This window comes from Sardina pilchardus, chromosome 2 (assembly GCF_963854185.1).
Source record: "Sardina pilchardus chromosome 2, fSarPil1.1, whole genome shotgun sequence".
In the NCBI taxonomy this organism is placed as follows: Eukaryota; Metazoa; Chordata; class Actinopteri; order Clupeiformes; family Clupeidae; genus Sardina; species Sardina pilchardus.
The window spans coordinates 42,607,655-42,634,765 of NC_084995.1; the positions used below are offsets into that span (position 1 = coordinate 42,607,655).

Sequence of the window (27,111 nt, forward strand, 5' to 3'; positions counted from 1 at the left end):
CGGCAGCTCCACGCTAGCGTCCACGCAGCTCGCTAGAGCACGGGCCCTTTGTTCCTCCGCCTCTCTGCCTCTCCTCCTCTCCTGGAATGAGCGGCGGCACCACGTGAGGGCATCTAATTCAATAAAGATGGAGGAGACCAGAGCCAATGGCCTCTCTCTGCCGGCTCTTCACATGTTTACTTGTGCTTTGGGGTCTTGCCATTCCAGCCCTCCTCCACACACTGCGTCTACACACTGCATCTGCATCTGCATCTCCTCACACACACACAGCACTCTGGCCACTGGCTCCCTTGGTGGAGCTCAGAATAATGCAATTCAAAAGCGTCGGTGTGTGTGTGTAGCCAGTGGAACTATAGCGCTATATGGTTATACTGTATGGGCGGTACGGTGTGTGTAGCCAGTGAAACTATAGCACTATATGGTTATACTGTATGTATGGGCGGTACGGTGTGTGTGTGTAGCCAGTGTAACTATAGCGCTATATGGCTATATGTATGGGTGGTACGGTGTGTGTGTGTAGCCAGTGTAACTATAGCACTATATGGTTTTATGTATGTATGGGCGGTACGGTGTGTGTGTGTAGCCAGTGTAACTATAGCGCTATATGGCTATATGTATGGGCGGTACGGTGTGTGTAGCCAGTGGAACTATAGCACTATATGATTTTACGTATGTATGGGCGGTACGGTGTGTGTGTGTAGCCAGTGTAACTATAGCACTATATGGTTTTATGAGCCCTATTAGTTGTTTATGCAGTGACCATGGTGACTGGTCCTCAAGTGCCCTCTGGTTAAGTGGAAGCAGACACACAGGGCTAAAACATTACAGTGGGAGATGAACACAGACACCTCAACATGCCCTGTACACCAAACCATCTGGCCAGGGAGGCAACTGGTGTTGGTATCAGATCCATTTAACATCTCCCACAGGGAGCCCTGAACCTGCGCACGGCTTACTCACACATCCAGCACATTAGCGTGCGAGTTCACAAACGCCAGTTGAGGAGTCCAAGCATGTTGTGAGAGAGGGCAGCCTGGGTGGACTGGGCTTATGCTTGGAGGCGTGCGAGATGCCGCTGTCTGATTGTGGCGTGCGGCCCTGTGTGGGATATTTATAGCTCCTCCAGACCTCCTCTGCATCATCACATCCTGTCTGCGCCCCCCCCCCCCCTCCCCTCCCCTCGCTCTCCCTGGGCCGCTCCCCCTCCTTCACTCCCTCTTTCTCTTTTAAGTGGTGGAGCAGATGAGTGGCAGCCGGAAGGAACAGAGTGCACATATGGAGGCCGGCTCGTGCGGTGGAGTGGCTGCCAAGCCCCTCTCCCTCCCTCCCTCCCTCCCTCCCTCCATCCCTCCATCCCTCCTTCCCTCCTTCCCTGCATCCCTCCCTCCTCCTCCCTCCCTCCCTCCCTCCCTCCATCCCTGCCTGGCTCCTCCTGGCTCTACTTTTGCAGCCAGGGAGATGTGTGTGGTGTGGTGGTGGGGTGAAGACCTGAGCTCTGGGTTGGACACAAAGTACTTCAAGGGGAAAAAAAAGAAAAACAAAACTTCTGAAGATTGGGTTGTGAATTTACGGGAGAACTTCTCAAAAGGGAAATATTTTGACGTTCTAGGTCAACAGCAAAGTTCCACAACACAAAACAAAACTATGCATCTGAAAACTAAAGCAAATGCAAAACCTTGAAGGACAAACATTTGATTGAGGAGTGTGTGTGTGTGTGTGTGTGTGTGTACGTCCTGCTTACCTTGCTTGATGTTCATGTCCTGGGGGTGGTGTCCAGAGTGGGGTCCTGGAGCGAAGTGCTCATCGCTGTACGTGATGAGGGGGGTGAGGGGGTGGACTGCGTGGGACGGCTGCACCACCGGCACCTTGTTTGACTGCAGGACACAGGGAGGCATGGGGGGGGGGGGGGGTACAGAGAGCAGAGAAATCTCATTAAGACACGTCATCCAGTCCAGCAGCTCACTCCTCCTGGGGGTCTGGACAGGACAGGGCAGGGGGAGTGTGAGTGAGCATGACGCCCCACAAACACACTCCATGGCCCAGAGCCAAAGCCTTCAGAACCCATGACCATTCATCCAGCGCTTCTGCCTGGACACACCAGCAAAGGAGAAGAGACTCTTTGTCTGAAATAAATAAATTAAATCACGGTTTAAAAATAAAATAAACACCTTCCTGCCCGTTAAAAAATAGCAGCACAGATGTTTATTCAGACATCAGAAACATCACTCCGGTCCCCGAATATATTCCACTGCAGCAGCTAGAGACGAGGGGGGGGGGGGGGGGGGCGAGTAAGCAAGAGGAGAAGGGATTGGGGGAGAGAGTGAGTGAGACAGAGAGAGGGAGAGGGAGAGGGAGAGAAAGAGGGAGTGTGGGAGGGAGAGCCACAGGGCAGAAGCAGAGCAGAGGTCTTGGGGCTTGAGATCAAAGGGAATCATTAGCCGGTGAATAAGGGGAGTTCATTACAGAGCCAGGGCCGTCTGCGCTGGAACTAAGCAGGGTTAATCACGTCAGCAGCAGCCTAGCCACAGACCCCCTCCCTGCCGCTGACTCACCCCCACACACACACACACACACACACACACACACAGCTGGGACATTCAGCCTGTCCATCTATCCTCATGAGTAGTCACAACACACACTGTCCTGAAAAAACACAACGTCCTGCTACAGAGTCAAGGACAGTCTTTTCTACTTCAGCTTTACCTTCCTTGAACTCCCTGCGCTGCGCAACAATCTAACCAGGTTGCTCAGCTCCACTCCATAACGACCCCATCCCATAATGACCCCATCCCTCAGGCCAAGATGAGGGAGAATGAGCGCTGTGTCCTAATCGGTGGCCAGTGTGGCCCTTCTGTGAAAGCTAATTGGGCAGAGAGAGGTGGCCGAGGGCAGGTGGGCTTTAGGAGAGATGGGGAGGGGAAGGGGGGGGGAGGAGGGGGGGGGGGGCACTTCAGAGTCCCTCCCTGGCTGGCACCACCCCACCTCCTGACGAATGTCTCACGGGAAGAAGGGCTGGGGGGGGGGGCTGGGGAGGGGGGGCTGGTCCCAGGCTAAAGACCTCGGCCATGCCACCCTTCACTAAACAGAAAGCTCCGGGCATACCGGACATTCCTGAGGTGACGAGAGGCTGGAGCTGTAAAGCCCTGGACAGGTTTATGGCAGCTGAATGGTCCAGTCCCCACCTCACCAAACTCCACACACACACACACACACACACCCCCAGTCGCTCACACACACACACTAGACTCTTCACCACTGAATCACTACAGTGGAAAGTCTCAACAATAAACACAGTCATGCTCGACTGGGATTCTTACATGCAGGGAAATAAGATGGAAGAACTGGAGATAAAAGCAGATCCTGTGTCAAAACAGAGCAGGTTAACTGACCCTTGTGCTGCAGGTCAAAGGTCAGAGCTAAGCTCTGTGCAGGAGTAGCTTTAATGAGCCTTATCCTCCATGAAGACGGCTAATCAGAGGCTAGCTTCCATAGTGATGTGTGATCAGGAGCCCCGAGGCCACAGTGACAGGTCTGTGCTAGTTAGCTAAATGATAACGCTAGCATCCTCACCCCTCACACCCATTTTACGCTTTTCAGATCCCATTGGCTTCTCCTGTGGGAAAGAGATAAGAAGTGGGAGGATTTTCATTTAAGCTACAGTCTCTGTCTCTGACTCCAGAGAGTACCGAAGGAGGGAGGGTCTTCTGTCTCTGAAAAACACACATGCAAATGAATCTGTCTGTCTCTGGCCTCAAACTCGTACACACACACACACACACACACACACACAACCCCCCCACACACACACAGATATATATATACAGCATTAGGTTGGTGACTCCCAACCCCCATGAAATGTGCTGGGCTTAAAGGCGTGCCGTCCGCCATATTGGATAGGGCCGCTTTTGTGCTCCTCCAGTCGCAGCTGTCAAAGCCATTTCTCTCAACTTCTTAATAAACTCCCCTCATTGTGCTCTACTTGTGGCTGGAAATCCACCAGCAAAACTGTAGGCCTCTGTGACCAATACATCATCGCTGAAGCCTGTGTGCAACGCTGCAATGGAGCGCCACTCGCACCACCAGGAAATGAACCTAAAATTACCAATTAAATTGAAACACCGTACATATAAACTGTCGGTGCGCTAATGTTGGTGGCTTGATGTTTTGCCAGCAGGACCAACCCAGCACTAATAATTACAGGGAGATGGAGGTTTCTCTGGTTGCTTTTAATACAGTCAGGAAGGGTTGGGCCCACCATGGTTTCACTGGTGAAGGAGGGGGAAGAGGGGGGAGGAGGGAGAGAGAGAGAGAGAGAGAGAGAGAGAGAGCGCAAGACAGAATGAAAAAAACAAAAAGACGAGCGAGTCATTCAGGGTGATCTAACACAAGCAGCAGAGACAAGTCAAATCCTTCCAGGTGGTTTTATCAAATGTGGCGCCTGTCCTCTTCCCCTTCCAGCGATGTGTCATATTAAACAAAAACACTTTTGCTAAAGCCCCCCAGGGAAGTGGTTGGACAGCCTTGACTGACCACAGTCTCGGGTCATGCGATGTCATAGCCATTTATCCTCTGATCCGGCCGCCGTGAAACTTTCACAGGCTGGGCGGTGGGGATGGAGAGGTCCCCCTTTTTTATTGTGAAGGAGAAATAATAGGCTTAGGCCTTTCTATTCATATTTTCAGAGAGGCGGGCGGATTGAAAAGAAGCGTTTCCATTTGGAATTTTATAACCAGGCTTGGCCGGGGCCCTCTTAAAAAGTGCCTCAGATGTGGTTTTAAGAGAAATTCATTGTGCGGAACTCAAGCTGGCAGCAAGCCTACAGAAACTCCAGCACTCGCAGTCAGACACAGAGAGAGACAGAGGAAGAGAAGGAGAGTGAATGAAGGGAACAGGAGAAAAGAGGAAAAGGAGGAAAACGGGAAAGAAAGAAAGCCAAGGAAAAAAAAAAAAAAAAAGGGGGAAAAAGTTTTAGCAGGAAGAGCGCCAAGCACTTGGGTCAGGCGCTAAAAAGCCCAAACTCCGCCCTCATAACCTTGGCCATTTAGTTCCACTCACACAGAATAGTCCAACACTTTACAGGCAGGGCCTTTCGGAGGACCAGAAAACACATGTTCGCCATGTTTGCTTAAGGCAGGGCAGCGCTAGTCCATAGGATGACCGCACGGTGTGGCTTTTCCTCCTGACCCTCCTGCATGGCACTCTTGCAAACTTGACCTCAACAGAACTCGCCAACAGCGTCATGTTTTTCAACAGCCCGTTTAAAAGTGCCTGCGATCTCTGTTGAACTCCTCCTTGAACTCCTCATCAAATCAACCCCCCACCCCCACCCCCCATCCCCGAACCCTCACTGACGGCACTTTAAACATTTCCAGAGAATTATCTTAGCGTTCCCTCAGCGTTCTCCACACGCTACCAGACCCTTTTGTGCACCACTCAATTATCCCGCTTCTGTGTTGGGGGGGGGGGGGGGGGGTGCTGGAGAGGGGGAGCTGGAGAAAGGGGGGGGGCAGGGGGGGGGGGCGAGGAAGCTGGATTTTTTATAATAATCGCTTCCCACTTCTGTAATTTATATGCAATGAGGACTCCTGATGCCCCCGGCTACAATCAAGTGTGTGTTCGAAACGGTACGAGGTGTTTTGCAAACAGTTGGGGAGATGGCGACTGAAGTGGTGGCGACGGATTCCCATGCTGCTAAATCTCTCTGAAACCCCCTCATCCCCACTCACCCCTGCCCAAAGCTCACCTGCGCTCTGTTTGACTTTCCACACATACTCAAACAGGCAGGCAGAGTGGGGTGTGGAGTGTGTGTCGTTTTCTCTCTCTAACTCCCTCCTTCCCTCCCTCACGCACTCCACTCCCTCCTACTCTCTCTCCCTCACACACACACACACACACACACACACACAAAGAATAAGGCTTTCGTTGTCTCTTGAGCAGGAAGATGTTCCAATATGAGCACACTGCTAATAGATTAGGCTTTCACAACATTAAAACATATACCCTTCCTCCACACACTGCTTTACAGGCAGGGCAGGGTTTTCACTGACTGAAGCACTGTTTGCCTGATGTTTGGATGGGCAAAGAGAGAGAAGGAATAAAAAATAAAAAAAAAAACGACACACCCTGTCCTGCTCCAAACAGACACGGAGAGCGCAGAACAGACCAGGTGTTCCCACTCATGTCCCGAGGAATGCATGACCTTTCAAAAACAAAAGGTGAAAACACCCAACTCACCAGAGGGGCCTCTCACACCACCGAAGATAGTTTCACATCAGAATCTACAGCAGAGGGGTACGTCTCCCGTCAATGAGAACAGGCCTCTCACACCAACGATAGTTTCACATCAGAAACTACAGCAGAGGGGTACGTCTCCCGTCAATGAGAACAGGCTTGACCGAGAGAAAACTTAAATAAATAACCAATTAGCATTCAGTTGGAGAGGAACGAGCCCTCCGGTCTCCAATGGAGTGTTGAAAATGGAATGTGTTATTGGCAGGATGGCCTCTTGGCCGTGGGGCTTAATGTAACCGAACCCAATTAATGGAGAAGAAAGGCAAGCCAACATCACGCGCCACGTGCCCTGAGTAATGAGACGAACAAGAGGATGGAAGGAGAGGAGAAGGAGGAGGAGGAGAGGAGAGGAGAGGAGAGGAGGAGGAGGAGGAGGAGGAGGAGGAGGAGGAGGAGAGGAACTCAAGGAAAGACTGCCCTGGAGAGAAATTTACATCCATGAAGCCCCCCCCCCCCACCCCCCACCCCTGCTCTACTTTTCCTTTCTTCTGCTCAACGCCTCATCAGTGCTCCTCCGACGCAGATGACTCCTCTGCGAGGGGACACGGGACACACACTTCATCTACACATTTGCATTGGTGGAGAAGGGTGAGAGGAGCTTAACACACGTCACCATTGAAGTGCCATCCATTTTCAAATGTGCCGTATTTTCTATGGAAATATATTATTGATGTGATACACTAATCTCCTTTAGATACTAGCTACAAGACTTGTTTTTCTCCAGCGCTTTCCATGTCAAGTCTGTCCTCATAGAATACAAGCCAAAAAGCACAGAAAACCACTGATTGAAATGTTCTGGTTTCTGTTCTGTTTTATGTAAAATGGTAGTATTTCCATTTTAATTGTTATAAGAAGGCTAAGTACAGGAACTTGAATAGTAGAGAGAGAGAGAGAGAGAGAGAGAGAGAGAGAGAGAGAGAGAGAGAGAGAGAGAGAGAGAGAGAGAGAGCGAGCTCTTTTCAGGCTGTCATCTTCAGATTGAATGCACCCCCCCCCCCCCCACACCCCAAAGGAACTCACATCAAACAAATCCCGTTAACGCCCAGAGAGAAACCACATGACCAGCATATGTGGCCCCGGCGCTTTGACAGACGCAAACCATAAAACAAACACACAGTGATACATCCATGGCACGCTTCCAGCGCCTAAGAGACTGCATGGAGTCTCTCGCTCGCCCCGTGCTCTCGCTCTCTCGCTCTCTCTCTCTCAATTACACAGCCAGCTCTAAATCACAGCACTGCTCTCTCTGAGCTAGGCCACACCACCGTGCCTTCGGCTGGATTTATTTGCTCACATAATTTGTCACGGGCATAATTGAAAATAAATAAATACATACATACATAAATGCATGCATAAATAAATAAACGCGTCCTTGGTTTGATTAGGCTAGCAGCGTGCCACAAAACCACTATGGTGTCACATCATCAGTAGCATTGTTTGCAGCTCTCGCCTCCATGATTGCACTCTGATCTTTCCTGGTGCGTTCCCCTCGTGATCCCACACTCCGGCTGCACAGAGCTGGAGAACAGATTACAGCTCATATCTCATTTCTTTTATCCAAGTTTGGCCCTATGCTCGTACGGTCTGCTTCCCCCGTCAGAGGTGGGGGTTGTGCGAGGGTTGCGTGGTGGTTGTGTGGGCGTCGTGTTTGGGATGCGAGGGCTGCGGATGGGTTGTCTGTGGGTTGTCTGTGGGTTTGGCGGAGCGCGCGGCCCCCCTGCAGCATGTTCACCTTGCGGCCGGGCGCAGGGCTCATTATCACAGCAGGAGCTGGTCACATCAAAGCGCAGAGGAAAGGTCAAACATTCCACTGAAGAGGCACTAGCAGCAGGACGGACTACTCCCACTGACCAGAGCACACACACACACACACACACACACACACGCTCAACAATTTATAGAATGTGCCAGGGCTCACACACATGGTCTCTGCTATATGCAGGACCATTGAGCAGAACTGCAATGCATGGGCACACAGCTCCCCGTGCTGTAGAGGGGGGAGGAGGAGACGCTCCCCGTGCTGTAGGGGGTGGGGGGGGTGGGGGGGGAGGCGAGATGAAGAGATCGGCGCGATGACCTCCTGACCTCCTGCTCAGGCACTACACTCTGACATCATCAGCATGGCAAAACGACTCCCCTGCAGGCCAGACACCTGGAGCCCTGGAAACACACACACTACATGGAGATGGACCTTCAGCTGGAAACACACACTACATGGAGATGGACTTTCAGCTGGTTCCCCAGCGCTACTACTGATGATGCAATGGCCCAAGCGACGGAAGGAGGTCGAAGGTCGGTGTGACCCCATGCAGCACCGGCAACGCGCGGCACAGCTTTATTTCCCTTCCCCATCGCCTGCCAGCCAGCGCTCTGTGGGAGCTATTTATGGCAACTGACAATTCTGCATAAACAGCCTGCGCGCGTTTACCGTTCGCTGACTGAGCCGCCAACCAACCGCCCCACGAACATGGAGCCCACACTGCACTGAGAGTGATCAACTGTTGGTTCTCCTCACGCCACCCCCTCACGCCGCCACCCCCCCCCCCCCCCCCCCAACTAGCGCTCTTGCACAACGACAAGGGAACAAAAGCGCCATAAAGACGTGCGTTTAAAAAACTGCTTGTAGAGTCACCCCAGAAGCAAACGGCATGCATAAATCTGTGAATGGTGAGGAAATGAGGGGATTTGCCTGCTGTGTCTAGATAGAGGTGCTTCCGCACTCGCACAGGTAGGGTGCACGTGAAAGCCTGTCAGTCTGGATTTGGGAGCCTGCTGCTGATGGCAAAATGGAGCTGTGGAGGCTCTTTGTGAGGGTCTACCTGAGCAGGAGGCTTACGCTCAGCAGCCCGCACCACACACTCCCCCCTGCACACACTGCCACGAGAGGAATGCTCACAAGCTAAGTGACGACAGGGCGGACTCCGTGTGTGTGTGTGTGTGTGTGTGTGTGTGTGCGCACACGCACGCGCAAATACCACATTTGAAATGAGAGGAAGACGGGATATGAATGGAGGCTGCCTGGCATGCCGAGTAGTGACCTAGTTTCACAGACACAAACATCGGCACCAGTGCTTTGGCAGAAACTACAGTCAGGCATCGGGCTAGGCAGCTAAATTACAAGAACAAAAAACAGCAGGGGAATGGGCAGCAGAATAAAGCAATAAGGCAGCAATGACACACTGCGTCCAGTCAGGCTGCACACTGGAGGTCAGTCACAGTCACTGCTCTGAGATTCTGCAACACGAACGCAAACGGGCCATCAGCTTTTTCCAAAACGCGCTCATTCACAGAGTCAGCTCAACCCACACAGCTCCAGGCCCGACACCTGCCTGGCGTCCCGGGCGAACTTTTGACCCCTCTCTGTAACACGAGCCTTGGCCTCCTCACCTCGGCACACCACCTTTGAAAGCCCACACCTTTAAGGGCCTCCACCTCCCCCAGCAGCTCCCCTCTCTCTCCCTCCACCTCCCCCCGCAGCTCCCCTCTCTCTCCCTCCACCTCCCCCCGCAGCTCCCCTCTCTCTCCCTCTTAGCAAACGATACCCAGCGCTCGTGTCGTCCCTCTGGAGCTTAATGGTGTGGAGCAGGGGGCTGCAGAACTGGCACACTCACACGGAGCATTTACAAGCGCTGGGGAAAAAGCCCAATGAAAGGGGACATGGCTTTTGCTCGGCCACGTTAACAGCGCTACAAAGCAGCGATAATTTGATATACGTTTTTAAGGGCATCAATACCAGCTAGGAGGGGGATACTATCAATGGGTTTGTGTCATTGGCTTTCATAATAAGAAAGCAGCAATGCCATGCTCGTAGCAGCTGAATAATGCGGGACTGCTTCTATGCACTGAAAGGGATTACCTAGTTAGACACTGCTTTTCAACACACTGGAAAAAAAAAACAGTTTCAGGGTTCTGAGCTTTTGTGGCCAAGGATGCAGAGAGAGACAGAGAGAGTGAAAGAGCAGGCAACAGCGCCTGTGCACGAGAGAGGGGGAGATGGAGAGAGAGGGAGAGAGAGGGAGAGAGAGGGAGAGAGAGGGAGGTAATCCCTGGTGAACAAATGGCTATTCTCCTCCCATGTATGACTAGGGGAACACTTCACCAACCTCTTGAGAATCAACTCGCCAACAAGAGTGTCCCCTCCCCCTTGCCTTACTTTTGTCGGAGCTCTTTTGTGGCTTTTGTCTGACTCTATGCAAACAGCACAACGAGTGTGTCCAAACATGGCCAGACACAGGCGTGGAGTAGGCACTGGGCCGTGCCTCTATTGTACGTCACGCTCGCGCTGTTGGACCCAAGACAAAGGTTAGGAACAGGGGGCCAAACCTCTGGGCCAATTCAACTCCTGTGCAGGCCAAATCCTTTTGCATGAATTACGCCCAGGTGACTGGGAGGATTGAAGCATTGCTTCTAAAATAATCAAGAGTAAATATCAGTAAACTTAAATAGATCAAAACATAAAAAGGCAGTAAATATCCCAAGATCACTTTTCGAGGCTAAGCAGCTGGGCAGAAAGCTGAACAGATTTGTTTTGTTTTTTTTATCTCAGAATGCAGCATCGTGTCAAAAAATGGCTGTTATTTTCTCCAGCAGACCCAAGGGGAGAGGAAGGGCAGTGATCTCATCCAGGTCAGAGTGACCCCTCAGCGCTGTCTCCAGGAGTGGGCAGCACATCAGAGGCATCACCTGCACCTCGCGGGTCCCAAGAGGGGCCGGCAGCATCAAGGTACGCCACGGAGCGTCTCCGAAGTGGACCGTTGTGCGCATGTATGCTGCGTCTTCCGGAGACCTTGCACCTCTACCATTCTATTTTCTTTTACCCAGGATGCAGTGTGTTTGTGTGATGGCAGCAGCTCCCTGGCTGCTTTGATCTGCCGGAGGCGCAGGGCCAGCCGAATCGATTTGATATTTTGATGCATTGTTTGATGGCTGGCAACTCAAAGTGGCAGCCTCGCCTCTGATGTCCCTGCTTTGGGTGGACATGAAAAGGTTCACCGGCCCCCTGTGCGGGTAAGGCCATCCCAGCCCCCACCCCTTGACCACAGCCCCCGAATCAATCAAACCCCCACCGGCTGACAGAGTTCCCCGTTCAAGTTTAGACGAAATGAGTCGCAGCACAGCAAAAATGAAAACAATCCTGTTGACATTTATTTAAAATTCCGTTTTAACACTGAAAATCCCAGTATAACGAAGCCAACAGTCACACTATTTCAGTATGCTCCTGCCCAGTTCATTAGCTCAGTGGTGCTAGACTCTTAGTAAATTAACAGCAATCAATATCCTTGCCTCTCAGTCCTTTAACCAAGCTGGAAATCTAATTTTCTTAAATGTGTACATCCCATGGGAAACAGAGTTGCCTTTAATAGCCACCGCAGAGCCTGATCAAAGGCACGAGCCGCACACAAGCCCTGATCAGATGAACAAACACATTCTTGCGGAATATTTTTATGGGTTTCATCATCCTGCATCAAGTGACTGTCGTGGAGTAAACAAAAGCCCTCTCTCTCGTCTCTACTCCAGAGCTGCTCTCACTGCACAACCCTGCAGACAGCACAGGGGAACAAGGAGAAGAGACGCAAGAAAGACTGACAGAGAAAGACGGAGGAAAGAAAGAAAGAAAGAAAGATAGAAAGAAAGTGTGTTGAAAGACGGGCATAGTAATTGTAAGTCATACGCATAGCAGACCCGAGACAACATTGTCAACAAAAAGCTTACATTTATTTCAAAAGGCGTATTATCACAACTTTGTCTGAAAGCAATCAATATTTTCTGGAGATAAAAAATCCCCATGAGAAGGGAAAAACTGTCAATTAAAAACGCTGTGCTCCATAAACAGAAAACAAAATCTCAACTCACCTACAAATGAGGAGAGAGAGGAAAAAAGAGGAAGTTTGGAGGAGTGGGTTGCAGTAGAACAAGGAAGAATAGAAGAGAGGAAGAGAGGAAGAGTGAAAGAGTGGAAGAGTGGAAGAGTGGAAGAGTGGAAAAGTAGAAGAGTAGAATAGTGGAGTGAGTTTGTGGCCGTCTGTGGCCATTCACCCATCACTGCAGGCTCTCTCCAGCCCGAGCAAATTGGGCGCCTGGGGAGAGGTGGGCGCTGTGTGCGCCGGTGCCAAGGGTGGCAACAGGGCGGCGAGGGCGGCGAGGGGGGGTGGGCTCTGGGCACACGCTCCGCCACAAAGGAGCGCCTCGTTAGCTCGCTTGCAACCTCAGTGTTCACGCCACCAAAACAGCGGCGGCGCTAAGCACGGGGACATCTGCAAGTGTAATCACCCCTTTGTGTCCCCATTTTCTGCTCTGCTGGACGGCAGCGTGGCTCCATTTTCAGCGCCTGCCTCCCTCCTCTCCTCCCTTCCTCCCTCCCTCCCTCCCTCCTCTCCTCCCTCCTGTCCTCCCTTCCTCCCTCCCTCCCTCCCTCCCGCCCCACCTCCCCCTCGGCCCGGCCTCCCTTTGCTGGGGAGACGGACGGTGTGTCGTGGAGATTACAGACACAGTCGCTCAGGTAACAAACCCACTAATCTGAGCCCTCGTTGAATTACACATAATTGCTCCGGCACTGTGATTGATTTCAGCCTGGAAAGGAAAAGACTACAGCCCCCCCCACCCTCCCTCCCTCCTTCACCCCCCTCCCCATCCTCATCCTCCTTCCAACACACACAACCCTCCTCCCTTCCCCCTCTCTAAATCCGCCCCCCTTTCCCTTTCCCTCTCCCTCTCCCTCTCTCTCTCTCTCTCCCTCTCCCGCTCTCTCTCCCTCTCTCTCGCTCACGAGCAGCAGCCAAGCCTCTCCATCTAGTAGGAGGCAGGAGGCTTTGAAGAGATCAAAGCCAAGGCCGCGAGCAGTTGCGCGCCCTGGGAATACGCCGAGCCTCTCTGCTCCTCAGCCCCATTTTCCAGCGTCATGTCGGATTGCAGCTGTATTGCATTTCGCCAGTTTTCTTAATGCTCTTGGTTTTGACTTTGACATCAGTGATCCCCCCCCCCCCCCCCACTCCCCCCCCCTTCTTCAAAAACAAGGGGGAGACAAGGGGTGAAAAAAGGAGTGAAAAGGAAGAGAGAAAACTGAAGGAGCAAAATAAAGGGGTGGGGAACAGAGAAAGACAGAAAAGGAAAAAGGGAAAAGGGAAAGAGTGGAATAGAAAGAGAGCAGTGTGGAGCTGAAAGAGCAGAAACAGAGGGCGCGAGATAGACGGGGTGATTTTTATTTTCACAGCTCCGTAATTGGCCAGTTCAAAGGGAAGGGGAAAAATACAGCATTTGTTTTCAATTCAGGGGCAGATATGAAAGGAGCGACAAACGTTTATGGGTTTCCCAAAAATTAAAGACAGGCTCTTTTAACATTCAAAGAACAGGGTGTTTTTTATGGACCAGACCACACAAAATGAATTGATAGCAAAGCCCTCCCCACTTCCCTCCCCTTCCTCCTCCACAGGCTGGAACAGAGTCAGAGAGTCACAGAGAGAGAGAGAGAGAGAGAGAGAGAGAGAGAGAGAGAGAGAGAGAGAGAGAGAATTCAAATGAAAGGCAATGAAGAAGACTAGAGTTGAAGAAACAAAAACACTGCTTCTCAGTGAGTCCCTCTGTATCTAGGAGCTTGAATAAGGCTGGGGAAAAATACATGGTTTGATGTACACAGTACAAGAAAAAAGAGAGAGAGAGTGAGAGAGAGAGAGAGAGTGAGAGGAAAAAAGGAGTTGTATCCATCTATCCGTTTAACAGCTTGGCTAATAAAGCCTGGTGGCAAGGCACCCTTTGTACTGTAGCACTGTGAGGGCCTTTACCAAACTCCTACACCAGGGACCATTAATATTTCAGCACTGTCAGATCCACAGAGCAGGGGAGGCTCCTTTACTCACACACCCACAGCAGAGCAGAAATAATGAGCCTCGGAAAAAAATATGAAAAGAGCGAGCGAGCGAGCAAGCGAACGAGAGCGAGTTAGAGCAAGTGAGAAAGAGAAGCAAAGCAGAGAGGAGACGAGACGACGAGAGGAGAGGAGAGAGAGAGAGAGAGAGAGGAGAGAGGCAAAAGCTCTTGCAACAGAGCTGCTATTGATCATCACTGTACCCTGGGCTCTGAGAGAACTCCTCCTGCCTGCGCCTCCCTGTGAAGTGGAGAAGAGAGGAGAGCCCCTGCGCCCCATGTGCTCACTCCCCCCTCCACTCCACGCCACGCCAGCGGTCACCCTGTCACTCTCTGACACCCTGATCATAGCGCCACCAAAACTTTCACCGCCCAAAAACTACATTTAAGGACCTCGGTGAACAGCCACATCACTTTGAGTTTAACAACGAGCAAGGAATCTTTCACGGCTATGAGCAGGGAATCTTTAAAAGACGTGTTGTTTTCTTCAGAATGCAACAACATGAGGGATCTGAGCGCTGCCGTCCTCCTTCACTTCCAGCAGCAGCCCCGCGCGTGATGACATCTCCATCGGAGGCAGCTGTGTCTGGGGTGGCAGCAGCACGCTGTGCAGGCGGCGGCAGCGACGAGCGCTGGGGAAGAGAGAACCACGGGGGTGTCGCGGAGGTCAGCCCCGGGACCACGCCGGCACAATGAGGGCGTCCGGCGCGATGACAACTATGACAACGCCGCGCCGCTGCTCAGGGTCGCGCTCGGGGTGCCGAATGACAGGAGCCCGGCAGCTGGTGGGGCAGGAGGGAGAGGGAGCCAGCGGCACACACACACACACACACACACACACACACACACACACACACCACGGAGCATGGCCACGTTTGAACTAGAGTTCCCACTGATAAAACAAAATGACAGAAAATACTCTCCTAATTGGAAACTTTCTGGAAATATTTGCAATATTCTGATAGGAAATTGTTTCGGAAAAAAGGAAGTTATCTCTATCTGCAGATCTAAACATCTGCGTATAACATGCACGTGTACACACACACACACACACACACACACACACACACACACACACACACACACACACACACACACACTGAACTGGTTCAGCTGCCATACACTAACAGCTAGGTTTTCCTTCAAGGGAAAAAGGCTAAACCAAAAGAATAATTAAGAAGCCCACATAAAGAAGTGTGGTTTTCAGAAAAAAAGGCCGTTTCTCATAATCGTGATGCCAAGTGCTTTGATGTTGCCATCTGATACAAAATGTCTCAGCTGTATTTTGCTTGAATGGGACATTTCAAAAATGCCAAACTCAAGACATTGTTAGGGGTCGCTTTTCCAAGAAGAGCGAGCACACATGGATCCAATATGCCAGCGGTTCCTTTCTGCACCAGGGGAGTGTTGGATGCAAATGAGGTATGGATGGCGCTGTTTAGAGGGCCAGGGTGTGCTGTGCTGGGCTGGATGGCGCTGTTTAGAGGGCCAGGGTGTGCTGTGCTGGAGCACTGGAGAGGCCTGGGGGCAGGAGCGCCCTGTGAGGTCCAGGCATGTGGACGATCAGGAGGAGCTGGAGAGCAGATGACACCAGGACGCCACGGTCCCCTACGCCGCGCTACGGCACACGGAGAGCACAACGGAGCTCTGTCCACTCAGACCAGCTCCTCACGCACATGACCAGAGCACGCCTCCTCCTCCTCCTCCTCCTCCTGGCAGCTCATGTGCGTATGGTATGGGACAAAGGGGTGGACACGGCTTGTCTTAGGTAAATATTGAACAGTGCATATATGTGGACATGTGTGCTGACGCGTGCGCACACACACACACACACTTTGTGAAATGAATTTGAAGTATTCATTTGAAACATAAATACTATTTCTGTGCTGCATCTTTATCTATATCTGCCCCACTAGGTTGTGAATTATGAGCCGTGTTCAGGATGAAAACTACAAATCCTACAATTCAAAATAAAATACAGCACAGGGAAGTTGTGTTTTGGTTTGCTGGGAAGTTTTCAGGTGGACAGACAGACAGACAGACAGACACACACACACACACACGCGCGCGCCCAGGCAGTTTTGGGTTAAATCCTGTTAGTAAGCCTGGGTTTGTGGGGCTTGTGATTCCACGGCACATCCGCACGGTGCTGGAGATCCGTCACGTCCCACATCAAAGGGAAGTGGGAGTTTCTCCCCACAGCTTTAGCGCCACTGGGCCCTGGCGCGGGGGGAAGGGGAGCTGAAGGGGCAGGGACCACACCAGTGCCAAAAACCTGCTTTAAATCTTCACCAGCAGACCCATTCACACTGCACAGCGTATGCCAGCACACTGGATGGGCTGGCTGGAGCACCAGAACACTGTCTGTACCGGACACTGGACTGTGTCAAACTGTAGTTCTGACACCAAAAAGCCACTACTCTGAAGATACTCAAGCACAGCAAAAGTACATTTCCAAACAACAGGCTGAATGCCACTGTACAACGTTTTAAGAGGATGTTTTAAGAGGGGGGTCAACTTCAATAACGAGTACTCAGTCCTGCTGAGCAATGCCTCACGGTTCTGCCAGCTCGGTTTAGCACTGTTTAGAAGAGCGTCCAGTGTCAGAGGCCTCCTTAGAGTGCGTGCAGTCCGCAGACACCACAACAACAGCACTGCTACACGCACGATGGCCTCTGGAGTGCATTAGCAGCCAGAGCCTAACGGCTGAATGTTGAATTCTGGTCACCCGGGCTGCTTCAAGAAATGTGAGATGGCAGTGCATGCAGACTCTGGTAGTGGCCAGGCGGCAACCAGCAAACAGAGACGCAAGCGATCGCACACACTTTAAACAGTCCAGTATGGAACAGTAAAACCTTGCACGACCTCCTGCAGCCGACACACAAACACAGGGCATCGCGAGGGAGGAACACATTACGCCATCAAATGAAATCCAAACGCATGCCACCCTTCTTATTTAACAAATTGGGCACCTTGTTTGTAGGTAGAGTTACTACAATCCCACAAAAACACAGACAACTTTACTCCGCAATTAATTAGAGCGCCCCCCGTTTATGAAATGGAACACCATTTTCACCATCCAATTTTCAGAGGCCTTCAGCATTCAGTGGCTCTCAGTCCTCTACTCTGTCACACTAGCTGTACAGGTCTAGAGATGACCTGAAACAGTGGAGTGGCCGGTGGCGTCACAGCGAGACCCGTGGCGCTGAAGGACAGGGCTCAGAGTGACCCCAGAGCCCCCCCCCCCCCCCCCACACACACACACACACACGGTCAGACACAGCAGCAGAAACAACTGCAGCAGTGCAACTGGGTGGGCAGGCAGGCCCAGGAATGTCATGGTCAATGGAAATCAATCCAAACTTGAGGGGGTAATGAGGAGGAGGAGGGAAAAGAAGCTGCCTTTGATGTCCGTGAAAACCAATCCCAAGCCTCGGAGATACTGTGTCTATCCACATATTTGATCCATACAGCGGCGAGGAAGAGTGTGGAAAGGGAGGGAGAGAGAGAGGGAGAGAGAGAGAGAGAGAGAGAGAGAGGGAGAGAGTGAGAGAGAGAGGGAGAGAGGGAGAGAGAGAGAAAGAGAGAGAGACTCGTACATTCTATTAGGCCACGGCCCAGTGAGTGACAGACCAGACCGGATTAAAAATAACTACTGTTTCATTTGAGAACTGGCAAAAAAACAGTGACAAGATGGCATGGTTAATATAATTCATTAGCCCAAAAACATGCTCCAGACTGCCTCATATCACATATGACATGCTTAAAAGAAAGAGAGCTACTACACCCCTCCCCCTGTCCTATAGTTAACTCATCAGCCAGCATCCGATCAGAACTATCTCCGTGCCCCAATAACGCCGTAAACACGTCACACTGGTCTCACATTTTCAACTTAATGACAAACTCCAAGTGCTAGTCTGAGGACTACCCCCACTGCAATCTACACACATCAGCCCAGAGGCAGCTCTGCTGGGGTTTGGTGATCGTCTACGATTTCTCCCGTGATGGCATGGCGACAGCCCCCTGCGTTAACTCCAGCGCCGGGCGCGGACACGGGCGGCGGACGCAGCAGACGCAGCAGCCGCTGGCGAGGGGCTTTCGCACCCTGAACAATGCATGTGATGAGTGCGCTCTCTGGGCTCCACAGGCAGGCCTGAGCTGCAGCCGCAGCCTGCTGGCTCCGAGAGGCAGCCGGCCATATCCAGACAGGGTGTCTTCCTCACACAAAAACCACCAAACAGGATTAGGGTGGGCAGCTGCTAGCGTGTCCACCGGCTCCTTTTTACATTGTCTGTCTCTTTTGGAAATTTGCAAACAGGACAGATGGAGAAGTAGGACTGCGAGGGCCAGAGGATCCAGCACAGAATTTCTTTTTTGTCTCAGTACACACAAGCAGAGCCTAATGCTGACTCTATAAACTCCTTTTCAGAGATGTGAAGGAGATGGCGTACAATTTAACACACCGTGGCTTTGTGTCTGATCATTTCAGTTTATGTTTTTCAATTTGTGCATTCCCTATGCACCAATAAGAGCGAGCACATACGACCTGTGAGATACGAGACACCACGTGTGAACGCACAGCAATGTCCAGCATTTGTATCCCAAACCGTGACCATCAAAAAGCCACTGAACACTTGACCCTGAACTACGATGGGAGACCCAGCGCCCACTGCATCTGTGGTCATATGAACGGGGAAATCAGGAGTGCAGCAGAGAGATCAAGAGGGAACACAACTCACCGTTCTGCCCATGGGTGGTGAGAGAGAGCCGTTGTTCATGTACGAGTCATTGTTCATGTTCATCATGATGTAGCCTGGATAGCCAGAGTATGGGTGCCCTTTGTTGTACATGTCTTGAAGCTTGCCTGTAAACACAGACAGATGAGCAATGCATGTGATAGGTTTCAATGGGACTGAGGACACTAACCTAAACGCTATAGAAACGTCACAGAACATCTAGGCATATAAATACATACATTACACATAGACATATAAATACATACATTACACACAGACTTTTTGCACCATGCTAATACAAGTGAAATTAACCACTGAAGAAAAACTAGCATGATGAAGCTAGCTTGTTTGCATTACTAAAATGTCAAAAGGGACACACAGATCACATACTTAAGAGTTTCTTATTGTGAGTTTTATTTTAAAGTTTTCCGATAATGCCGGAGAAACTTAGTTAAGTGGTCCGATGACACTGAATTCATTTGACCTGTTTTACTAGAGCCTTTTGTCCGTGACCTCGTCTCGCTTCGTGGGCGGAGGCCGGTGACATTCAATGGGAACAATGGAGCCCCTACGTGCTAATTAGCCACAATTAAGGGCAACACAGACTCGTGTCAAAACATGAGGCGCCCCCACTGTTTGCTGTCGCCTGCCATCCGAGTGCAGCATGCTCCTCAGGACAGAGGGCTCCCCGGGCCCGCGCATGAGAATGGGCTGCCACGCGCGTCTCAGGAAGCCTCCATCTCCACAGCAGTGGGAACCGGAGAGCCACTGACGGCACACAGACCGGAGAGGTGTTTGGGGTCTTTTAGGAGGGGTGGGGGTATATCCACAGCAACACGAGCACAAAAGGAGGCGACACACTTCACGTCAGGGCTATTGTGCTCCGGCTCGGTGTCATCAGAGGGTTGCGGGGGGTGTGTGTGTGTGTGTGTGTGTGGGGAGAGTAAGATCAAGTGAACACCACAGCAACATGTTGTCAGTGACAATAGTGGCTGAGCCTGTGTGTGTGTGTGGGGGGGGGGATGTTGTGACGGTGGACGGGGGTGAGTCCACTGGCTGACCCTCATAGCACAAGTCCTGACCTCTACAGTTAGTTTGCTAAAGCAAGGAAAAGCCTTCAAATGACAACACTTACTAACAAAGCAATGGTTAATGGGTAGGCAATGATATGCTATTGTGCTTCACCATTGAACCTTTTCTATTAAATCCAGTTTTGAAACAAAAATGGAGTAAATAATTTAAACATATTTTAAATGCATCTGTGGCTTTAATATACCTACTGCAACATTAACTCAACGTGAAATACCAATCCAGAATATTGAATGTTTTTAAAAGGCTTTTTCACAATTATTTGGTATTTTCTACAATGAAACAAAATACACACAAAATCAAATGTTAATTCACATATGGCATAGGCACAGTCACTTACCATCGTCTGAAAGATCTCTGTGCTTTTCATGGTAGGAGTCCTGGGGCATCTGTCTACCTGTCTGTGAAGGAATAATATGAGTGAACGACTGAGACCATTGTTAACCATTACGGAGCTAAATATTGTTTTTAGACAAATTATGAAATTACAGGATTGAGTGAGAGACGAGGACAGAGAGTGTGAGCATGACAGCATCCAAATTACCACTATATAGTATCACATCTAAATTGCTGACAGCAATTTAACGTTCTCAGGCTACATTCTGTCAGAAATGTGGTCACGAAGGAGTAGCTCTGTAACCTGCCGAGTTTGTTTCTGGGCTCGTTGCTAATAACATTTCTCAACAGCACAACAGTTAACAATTCTTTGCAGAGCACGGTGGTTCTGAAAGCCACCAAACCTAAAGACATACCCACAGACCTCCTCCTCCTCCTCCCTTAACACAGAATTGGTTAAAAAAGACCTAGAGTTCAGCTCCCCAAGGGTGCCTTGCAGCAGAGTCAGGCAACTGCACTGGATTCCCAATTAACATCCAGCCCTTTATTTCATTTTCCTCTGTGTCAGTTTGTGCAGGAGATGTGGAAGAGGACCATGTTTCATTAACACTGCTTAATGGCAAATTAAGGTGGGTCCCTGCTTTCCATCTAAAGTAACTAAAGTCACAGAAGAAGTGGTGCACTATATGAAATGCAATGCCATTAAAATATTTCAGATGAATATATTCTGTTCCACTGCAAGAAATGTACTCTTAAGTTAGTATATTTTCTTCCAATGGAAAATGAATTTGTTTCCCTACTCATTGCATTTTCGTTTTTTAACAATATTATGAACAGCTATGCAGGTGGATCAGACACTTCTGGAACTTGTCAAAAATGTTTCAAAATCAAAAAGTGCTTATCGAGAATGCTGTATGACCAAATAATAAATATGTTCAAGTTGTAACACATATCTTAAAACTACAACAAGCTTATCTGCAACAAAAAAACGTATTTTGTTTTGGCAGGCCTAACTGTAAGACGTCCAATTACGTTTCATAAAAAAATCTTTAGGAATGAATCATAGATCATCTTATTTTTTTAGAAATACATTTTAGCGTTTTGCTGATACTGCAAAACTAGAGCTAAACATAACAACAATAATTTCCCATTCAATAGATCAAATTCCTCCGTAGTTGGCAATTGTAGTTCTGTGACTGCAGTTTATCCATCGATGGTTATAGAGTGTGACTTACAGTATAGGCCTATATATCTGTCATTTTAAAACCTGGGCTAACCTTTTGCACGCTGGTAGTAATAATAATAATAATAATAATAATAATAGGCTAAAATTAATATGAATAAATTACTATTATTATTATCATCGTCATCAATATTATTATTAATATTATAATTAAACAATACTAAAATATTTTTAAATAAATCATGCATTTGGTCCTGTCTTGCTGTTTATTACCCAATTATTATTGCCATTATTAATTCTCCATGAAGACGCACCTGTGTCGCCAGATCCATACATTTCACATTCAACATAAAACAAATCTATTGTTTTCTTGCAAGAAAAGAGTAGTCTACTCACATCATGACTGTTGCTGTTTGGGCTTATCTCCGTCTCATTGACTAAAGAGGACTTGATTTCTGCCAAGTCTCCTTCTTCTTCCGAGTGGTTAATCTCTGCGAATATCTGTTCTTTCTGTGGGTCTCCTTCGTCTTTGAAGGGAATCATTTCGTCGGTGGCGCAGAGCTCTGGGTCCCCGCCGCCTCCTCCACCGGCTAACTGTGGCATTTTGATTTATTCAAGCACCCACACAGTTCGAATTGGGTTCAAAATCCCGAAACTTAAAAGTTGAGAGATTCCAGAAAGGGGTTACAATTTATGCTTTAAGCCTAGCGTGATTGCAAGGCGTGCAAACACGCTGCCTATGTTTTGGCTAAAGCAACAGGAGTGCGGTTTGCTATGATGTTTGAATTGCAGGCTATGTGGATTCTTCAAATTATTAGGAGTCCAAAATAAGAAAATGAAAGATGTTATCGCTATAACCGGATATTTTGTTTGTGCTCCCGAGTGCGGCACACTCCTGTTTGGCTCTTTAAAAATGTCAAAAGTTAGACTTCAGACGTGCCTTATAAATAAGCGGAAGAAAACACTCAGAATTGCTCCCTTGACGGTCCCGTGGTAAAATTAAACAAAAACCGCATGAAGTGATGTCTCGTGTAGTTCCCCGTTCTCAGTCTCGGAGCCAGTAGCTGTCCTCTTGTAAAAAGTGAAAAAGAGATAAAAGTAACTAAGATAAGAAAAACAAGAAGTGAAAGTCGAAAACCGTGGATTCGCTACAAAGGTAACAAACTCACGCGCGTGCTCTGTGTTTTAAATATAACTCGCCGAGTGTTCATTTCTACTTCTAGATTCGGAATACATCTCTGAACGTGCTCATTTAACAGTAATAAAGCTATAAAAATGGTTAAGTTATCGTGAGTAAAGCGCTGTGGACCCGAGTTCCAAACTGGAGCGCCGCTCCACGAGTAATGTAGCGGCTGTAGATGTGTTTGTAAAGTAGCTAGCTCTCCTCCCCCTCCTCTCTCCGTTCTCTTCCTTGCAGTGACTGTGAGCGTAAAGATGAAAGGGAAGCCGCCGCTGTGATTGACACCACACCGATTGACACTCCTGAGAGAGAGGGAAAGAGAGGGAGAGAGAGATTTATACAGCTCACAAATGGGTAGACAGGAAAAGGGGAGAGAGGCGGGGATGCAGTGTCGAAGCTGACACCAATCTACAGACTCACTCTACTGATGAAAATAGAAGGTGGAAGTTTTCAGAGCTCCGCTACAACTTTGTATAGCCTACGAGGTGTGGGGATAGAGCGTCTGAATTAGGTGTTCGGTGTGAGTAGCGCGTTGAGACCGCTTGTTTTGACCAGTCGCACGTGATCAATGAATTTGTCTGAAACAGATTTTTTTTTTAATGAAGGCGATAGCTTGATAAAAACTTAGTAATGCTACTCTACAATGCCATCTTAAGTGAAGGCCTATAGCAGAATGTTGAATAAAACATCAAGCTATGTCTTCAAAAGTCTTGTTCGCTTTAATGGTAGCCTACAAGTTACCCGGATTGCCCGTGTGTAGCAGGTAGCTTCTTGTGTTATAAAATAAGTTTGTTTATGATTAGTGTAGGACACCTCTGTTAGATGACGAGTGAAGTAGATGGACGTGTTGGAGACTTGGAGTTTTGTCTGTTTAGCATGAATTATTGTGGGATAAAATCGAGCCTATATATTTTTAGACAGGCGGCCAATTCTAAAACATTGTCAGCTTGGGGGTAACTATCAATTCTGTATTTAGAAATGTAGGCCTACACTATTTTTTACGCTTAGCCCACATTGCAAATATTTGGACTAAACATTCTGATGGAGGTTATGTAGCCTACATTGGCCTCCCACCGCACTGTCTTTTGTCTGAAATGACTAATTTGCTCAATTACTCGACAATAAGACGCCTAGGACATGGAAACTAAACACACAGACGAGGTCAAAACATTCAGTCAGGGCATTCATTGACACGCACACAAACATATGCCTACTAATATTCAGCACGTGAAATATTTTACACGGTGTTGTCAACTGTTACATCATTGCAAAAGGTGTTCAAATTGTAGGCTACTTTGACGCCAGAGCCACCAGACAGCGACCACCATGAAGATTGCGAATGACCCAGATGTTTTAAATTGCCAAGTTAAACAGCAATCTATGAAATAAATCTGCCTTATTTACAATGCCTTTCTAAGGCTAAAGTTTGTTGTAATTGAAACACTGTAACGATTAGGCTAAACAATAGGCCTAGGTTGAAAAGTAAATAAATATGGGTCTCCCTCAAGACGAAAATGTATGGTGAAAACAAAAAGGAAGAAAAACATGAGGGAGTGTGTTTCTGCGGCTAGCTGTGGAGAGATTGCGTGAGAATAACTTTGGAGTAGGAGGCAGATCTTTATAAAGCACGGAGGTGGGGTTAGCGGGAGGAGCCGCGGCTGCCTTTGATCTTCGAGCGGCTGGTTCTTTCATCCCCGGTTTCCCCCCTCGCTCTCCTTCGCCTTTGTATGACTAAATTTGGTATGAGGATGGAGACGGGCCAACATTTCCACGTGTGCGTTCATCCCAGCTGAGAGGGAAAGCAAGGGTTCTCTTCCGGGTAAGGAGACAGCGAAAAAGATCAAAGGCTTTAGATTTGGATCCGAATGTGGATTCAAAAGAGCCGAGACTGGCCGCATTCCAGAGTGTAGAGGAAAGCCACACACACACACACACACACACACACACACACACACACACACTGGCTACTCATGCTTCACATTCGTCACAAATTAGACAAAATGTACGTTTGGTCATTAATGAATATGGTGTTTTTTTTATATATATATAAATTATCCCAAACAATAAAAAGACCAGGTTCAATGTATATGCATTTAACTTTTATTGTATTTTGCCATTCAAAATTCTGAAGCAAATGCGATTTTCCCCGTTTTTTTAATCGTCAATAGTTCATAAAACGGAAGCGTTTAAAATGTCCATTTAGCAGTACGATACAATATCCTCTAGCGTTTAACTGTTCACTTAACTCTCATTTCATGACAGAGCGCAAAAGTCTTACGTTTATTTTAGTAGGTTACACATGTGTGAGCAGAGTAGGCTATGCCATTTGTTGTTGTTTTTTATTCAACCAGAACACTTTGACTTAAACTGAATAGCATTTATCTAATGGGAATTAGAGCTAACCTACAATATATATTAGGCCTAACCTATACAATAAAATATACCTGCAATAAGTTAAAAACAGAAATAGAAATCCTTCCATTCACAATTATTCACAGCACCTTAGCCTCACCTTAGTCTGCTATAGACTATTTTATGGTTAAAGTGAAATATAATTTTCCTACCGACAAACAACAACAACAACAACAAACATGTCTTGAACCTTTAAGGCTTTGTTGGCAACAGACATGCTTGTTAATCTCACTATTGCCAAATCTAAACTGGAAATAAGGGGAAACTTTAAAATGTGAAAAAGTATATTTTAAGAAAAAGAACATTTGCATTTCTGTTCTAATGAGTTCACAGTGGTGACCCCTCTGGATCTCACATGAAAAGGAAGCTATCCTGCTGTGCTATGACCTGAATTTAGTTGTCTCTCACGCTCAGCTTCTGCATTTTGCATGTTATATAACCTTGAACGAGCAGAAATATATCTATACATGGCATAATTTATCATGGTATGTTTGAACTGCTAATCTGAAAATGGTAGATGGAATTCAATCTGGAGAGAAGAATTTCTTTTGCCCCTTCAACAGTAACACACTTTTATTGATCATTGCGGAGATACAAGCCATAGTGAATTGTAGCATTTATGTCATTAAGTTGACTGAATTCTAATCAGTACAGGGTTTTATATAATATACCATTTGTTGGTGTGTGTGAGATACCCAAGTGCATTCACCTTTTAACCAACGGTGAGGAAATGCAGGACTAAATATAGTCACGTCTTTTACCACACGCACACGTCTGTGTGTATGTGTGTGTCCTCCACTTAGGATTGGCATAGGCCACGGCTCAGATTCCACCTGCTGCTGTCCTGACAACTCCTGAGATGTGAAATTATAGCTCTGCCGCCCGCAGCCACAGCCAAATAAACGACAGGAAACAAACATCAAATTAAGATGAAAAGAGCGTACAATTAAATCTTTGAAAAAGGGATGCCATTCATCAAGCCTCAGAAAAAGAGAGTGAGATTCAGACTGAGGGGGAGGTCCAAGATGAGTGATCATTTTCTCTGCCCTTTGATTGGAGGGAGACAGGTGATGTTAAGAGGAGAGGAAAGTGTCTTGGGGGGATGGTTTAGTGCGTAGCACCGCTCGCCCGCCTGCCCTGTGATCTGGTGATTTACTGCGGCCCCGGCAGAGAGGCGAGACATGCTGTTATTAAATTAAAATGATCTTCCCTCTGCCAGGGGAGCAGGCCAGTGGGGGAATTTGACAGGTCGGCCAGGTAGAGCAGGGTTTTTTTTGAAGCGCATGATTTGTGAACAAAGCTTGTCTCAGCATCTACGGCTTGACACACACATACACACACGCGCGCACACACACACGCGCGCACACACACACACGCACACACACACACATTCACTCTTTATTGAACTTTGTAATGCGCATTTAGATTCATAGGAGACATACTCACCCCATACTCAAATCAACATTATCAATAGCTCTCCAGTTTCAACTCCCTAAAAAATACATTTGTCAAATACCTTTTTTCAAACTCCTATTCCCTGCAGTACCAATGAAGCAACTTGCAATCTATACGTGAGTGATGATTTACTCTTGCGTTCAGGACACCCAAAACAAGCCAATGTTTCTCTGTTGTCACAGCTCAAGATTAATAGCCAGTTCAACATTGGTCTGACCCAGACCTTTAGAGGACCTGTTTACATACAAACTGTCTCATGTCCAAAGACTTCTCTTTGAGCCTGGCATGTTCTGTAGGTGTATGGGGTTAAAGCCAGCCAAACGTCTAAGAATGACTTCACAGTGATCCTCATTGACACATGTAGAGTTTAGCCAATACCATTATACCATAATGCAAAGAAGCTATCTGATTGGATGAAAAAAGTGTATTGTCCCATCTTTTTGTCATATTAGCTGATCTTTTTAACATATACAGATTGCTGAAGAATATGTCAAATAAGCACTCCCTGCTATTCTTTTAAAAATAATGCTTACAAGACTGCAAATTAATTCCATTCAAAAGTAGTTTTT

The 27,111-nt window shown here is 48.3% G+C and overlaps 1 protein-coding gene across 4 annotated transcripts in view; it reads right to left on the bottom strand.

Annotated features, from left to right (window-relative positions):
• lef1 (lymphoid enhancer-binding factor 1) overlaps window positions 1-23,181 on the bottom strand; it is a 41,307-nt gene extending 18,126 nt beyond the window's left edge. For 3 of the 4 annotated variants that reach the window (XM_062530677.1, XM_062530679.1, XM_062530676.1), the window contains exons 1-4: window positions 21,892-23,181; window positions 20,317-20,377; window positions 18,891-19,015; window positions 1,742-1,874 (exon numbers count right to left, since the gene is read on the bottom strand). In XM_062530677.1, the coding sequence (XP_062386661.1) occupies window positions 1,742-1,874; window positions 18,891-19,015; window positions 20,317-20,377; window positions 21,892-22,098 (526 nt within the window). In that variant the 5' untranslated portion in view covers window positions 22,099-23,181. The remainder of the gene's footprint in view (window positions 1-1,741; window positions 1,875-18,890; window positions 19,016-20,316; window positions 20,378-21,891) is intronic. The other variant, XM_062530678.1, reaches the window with a different exon arrangement.
• Between the last annotated feature and the right edge of the window lie 3,930 nt (window positions 23,182-27,111).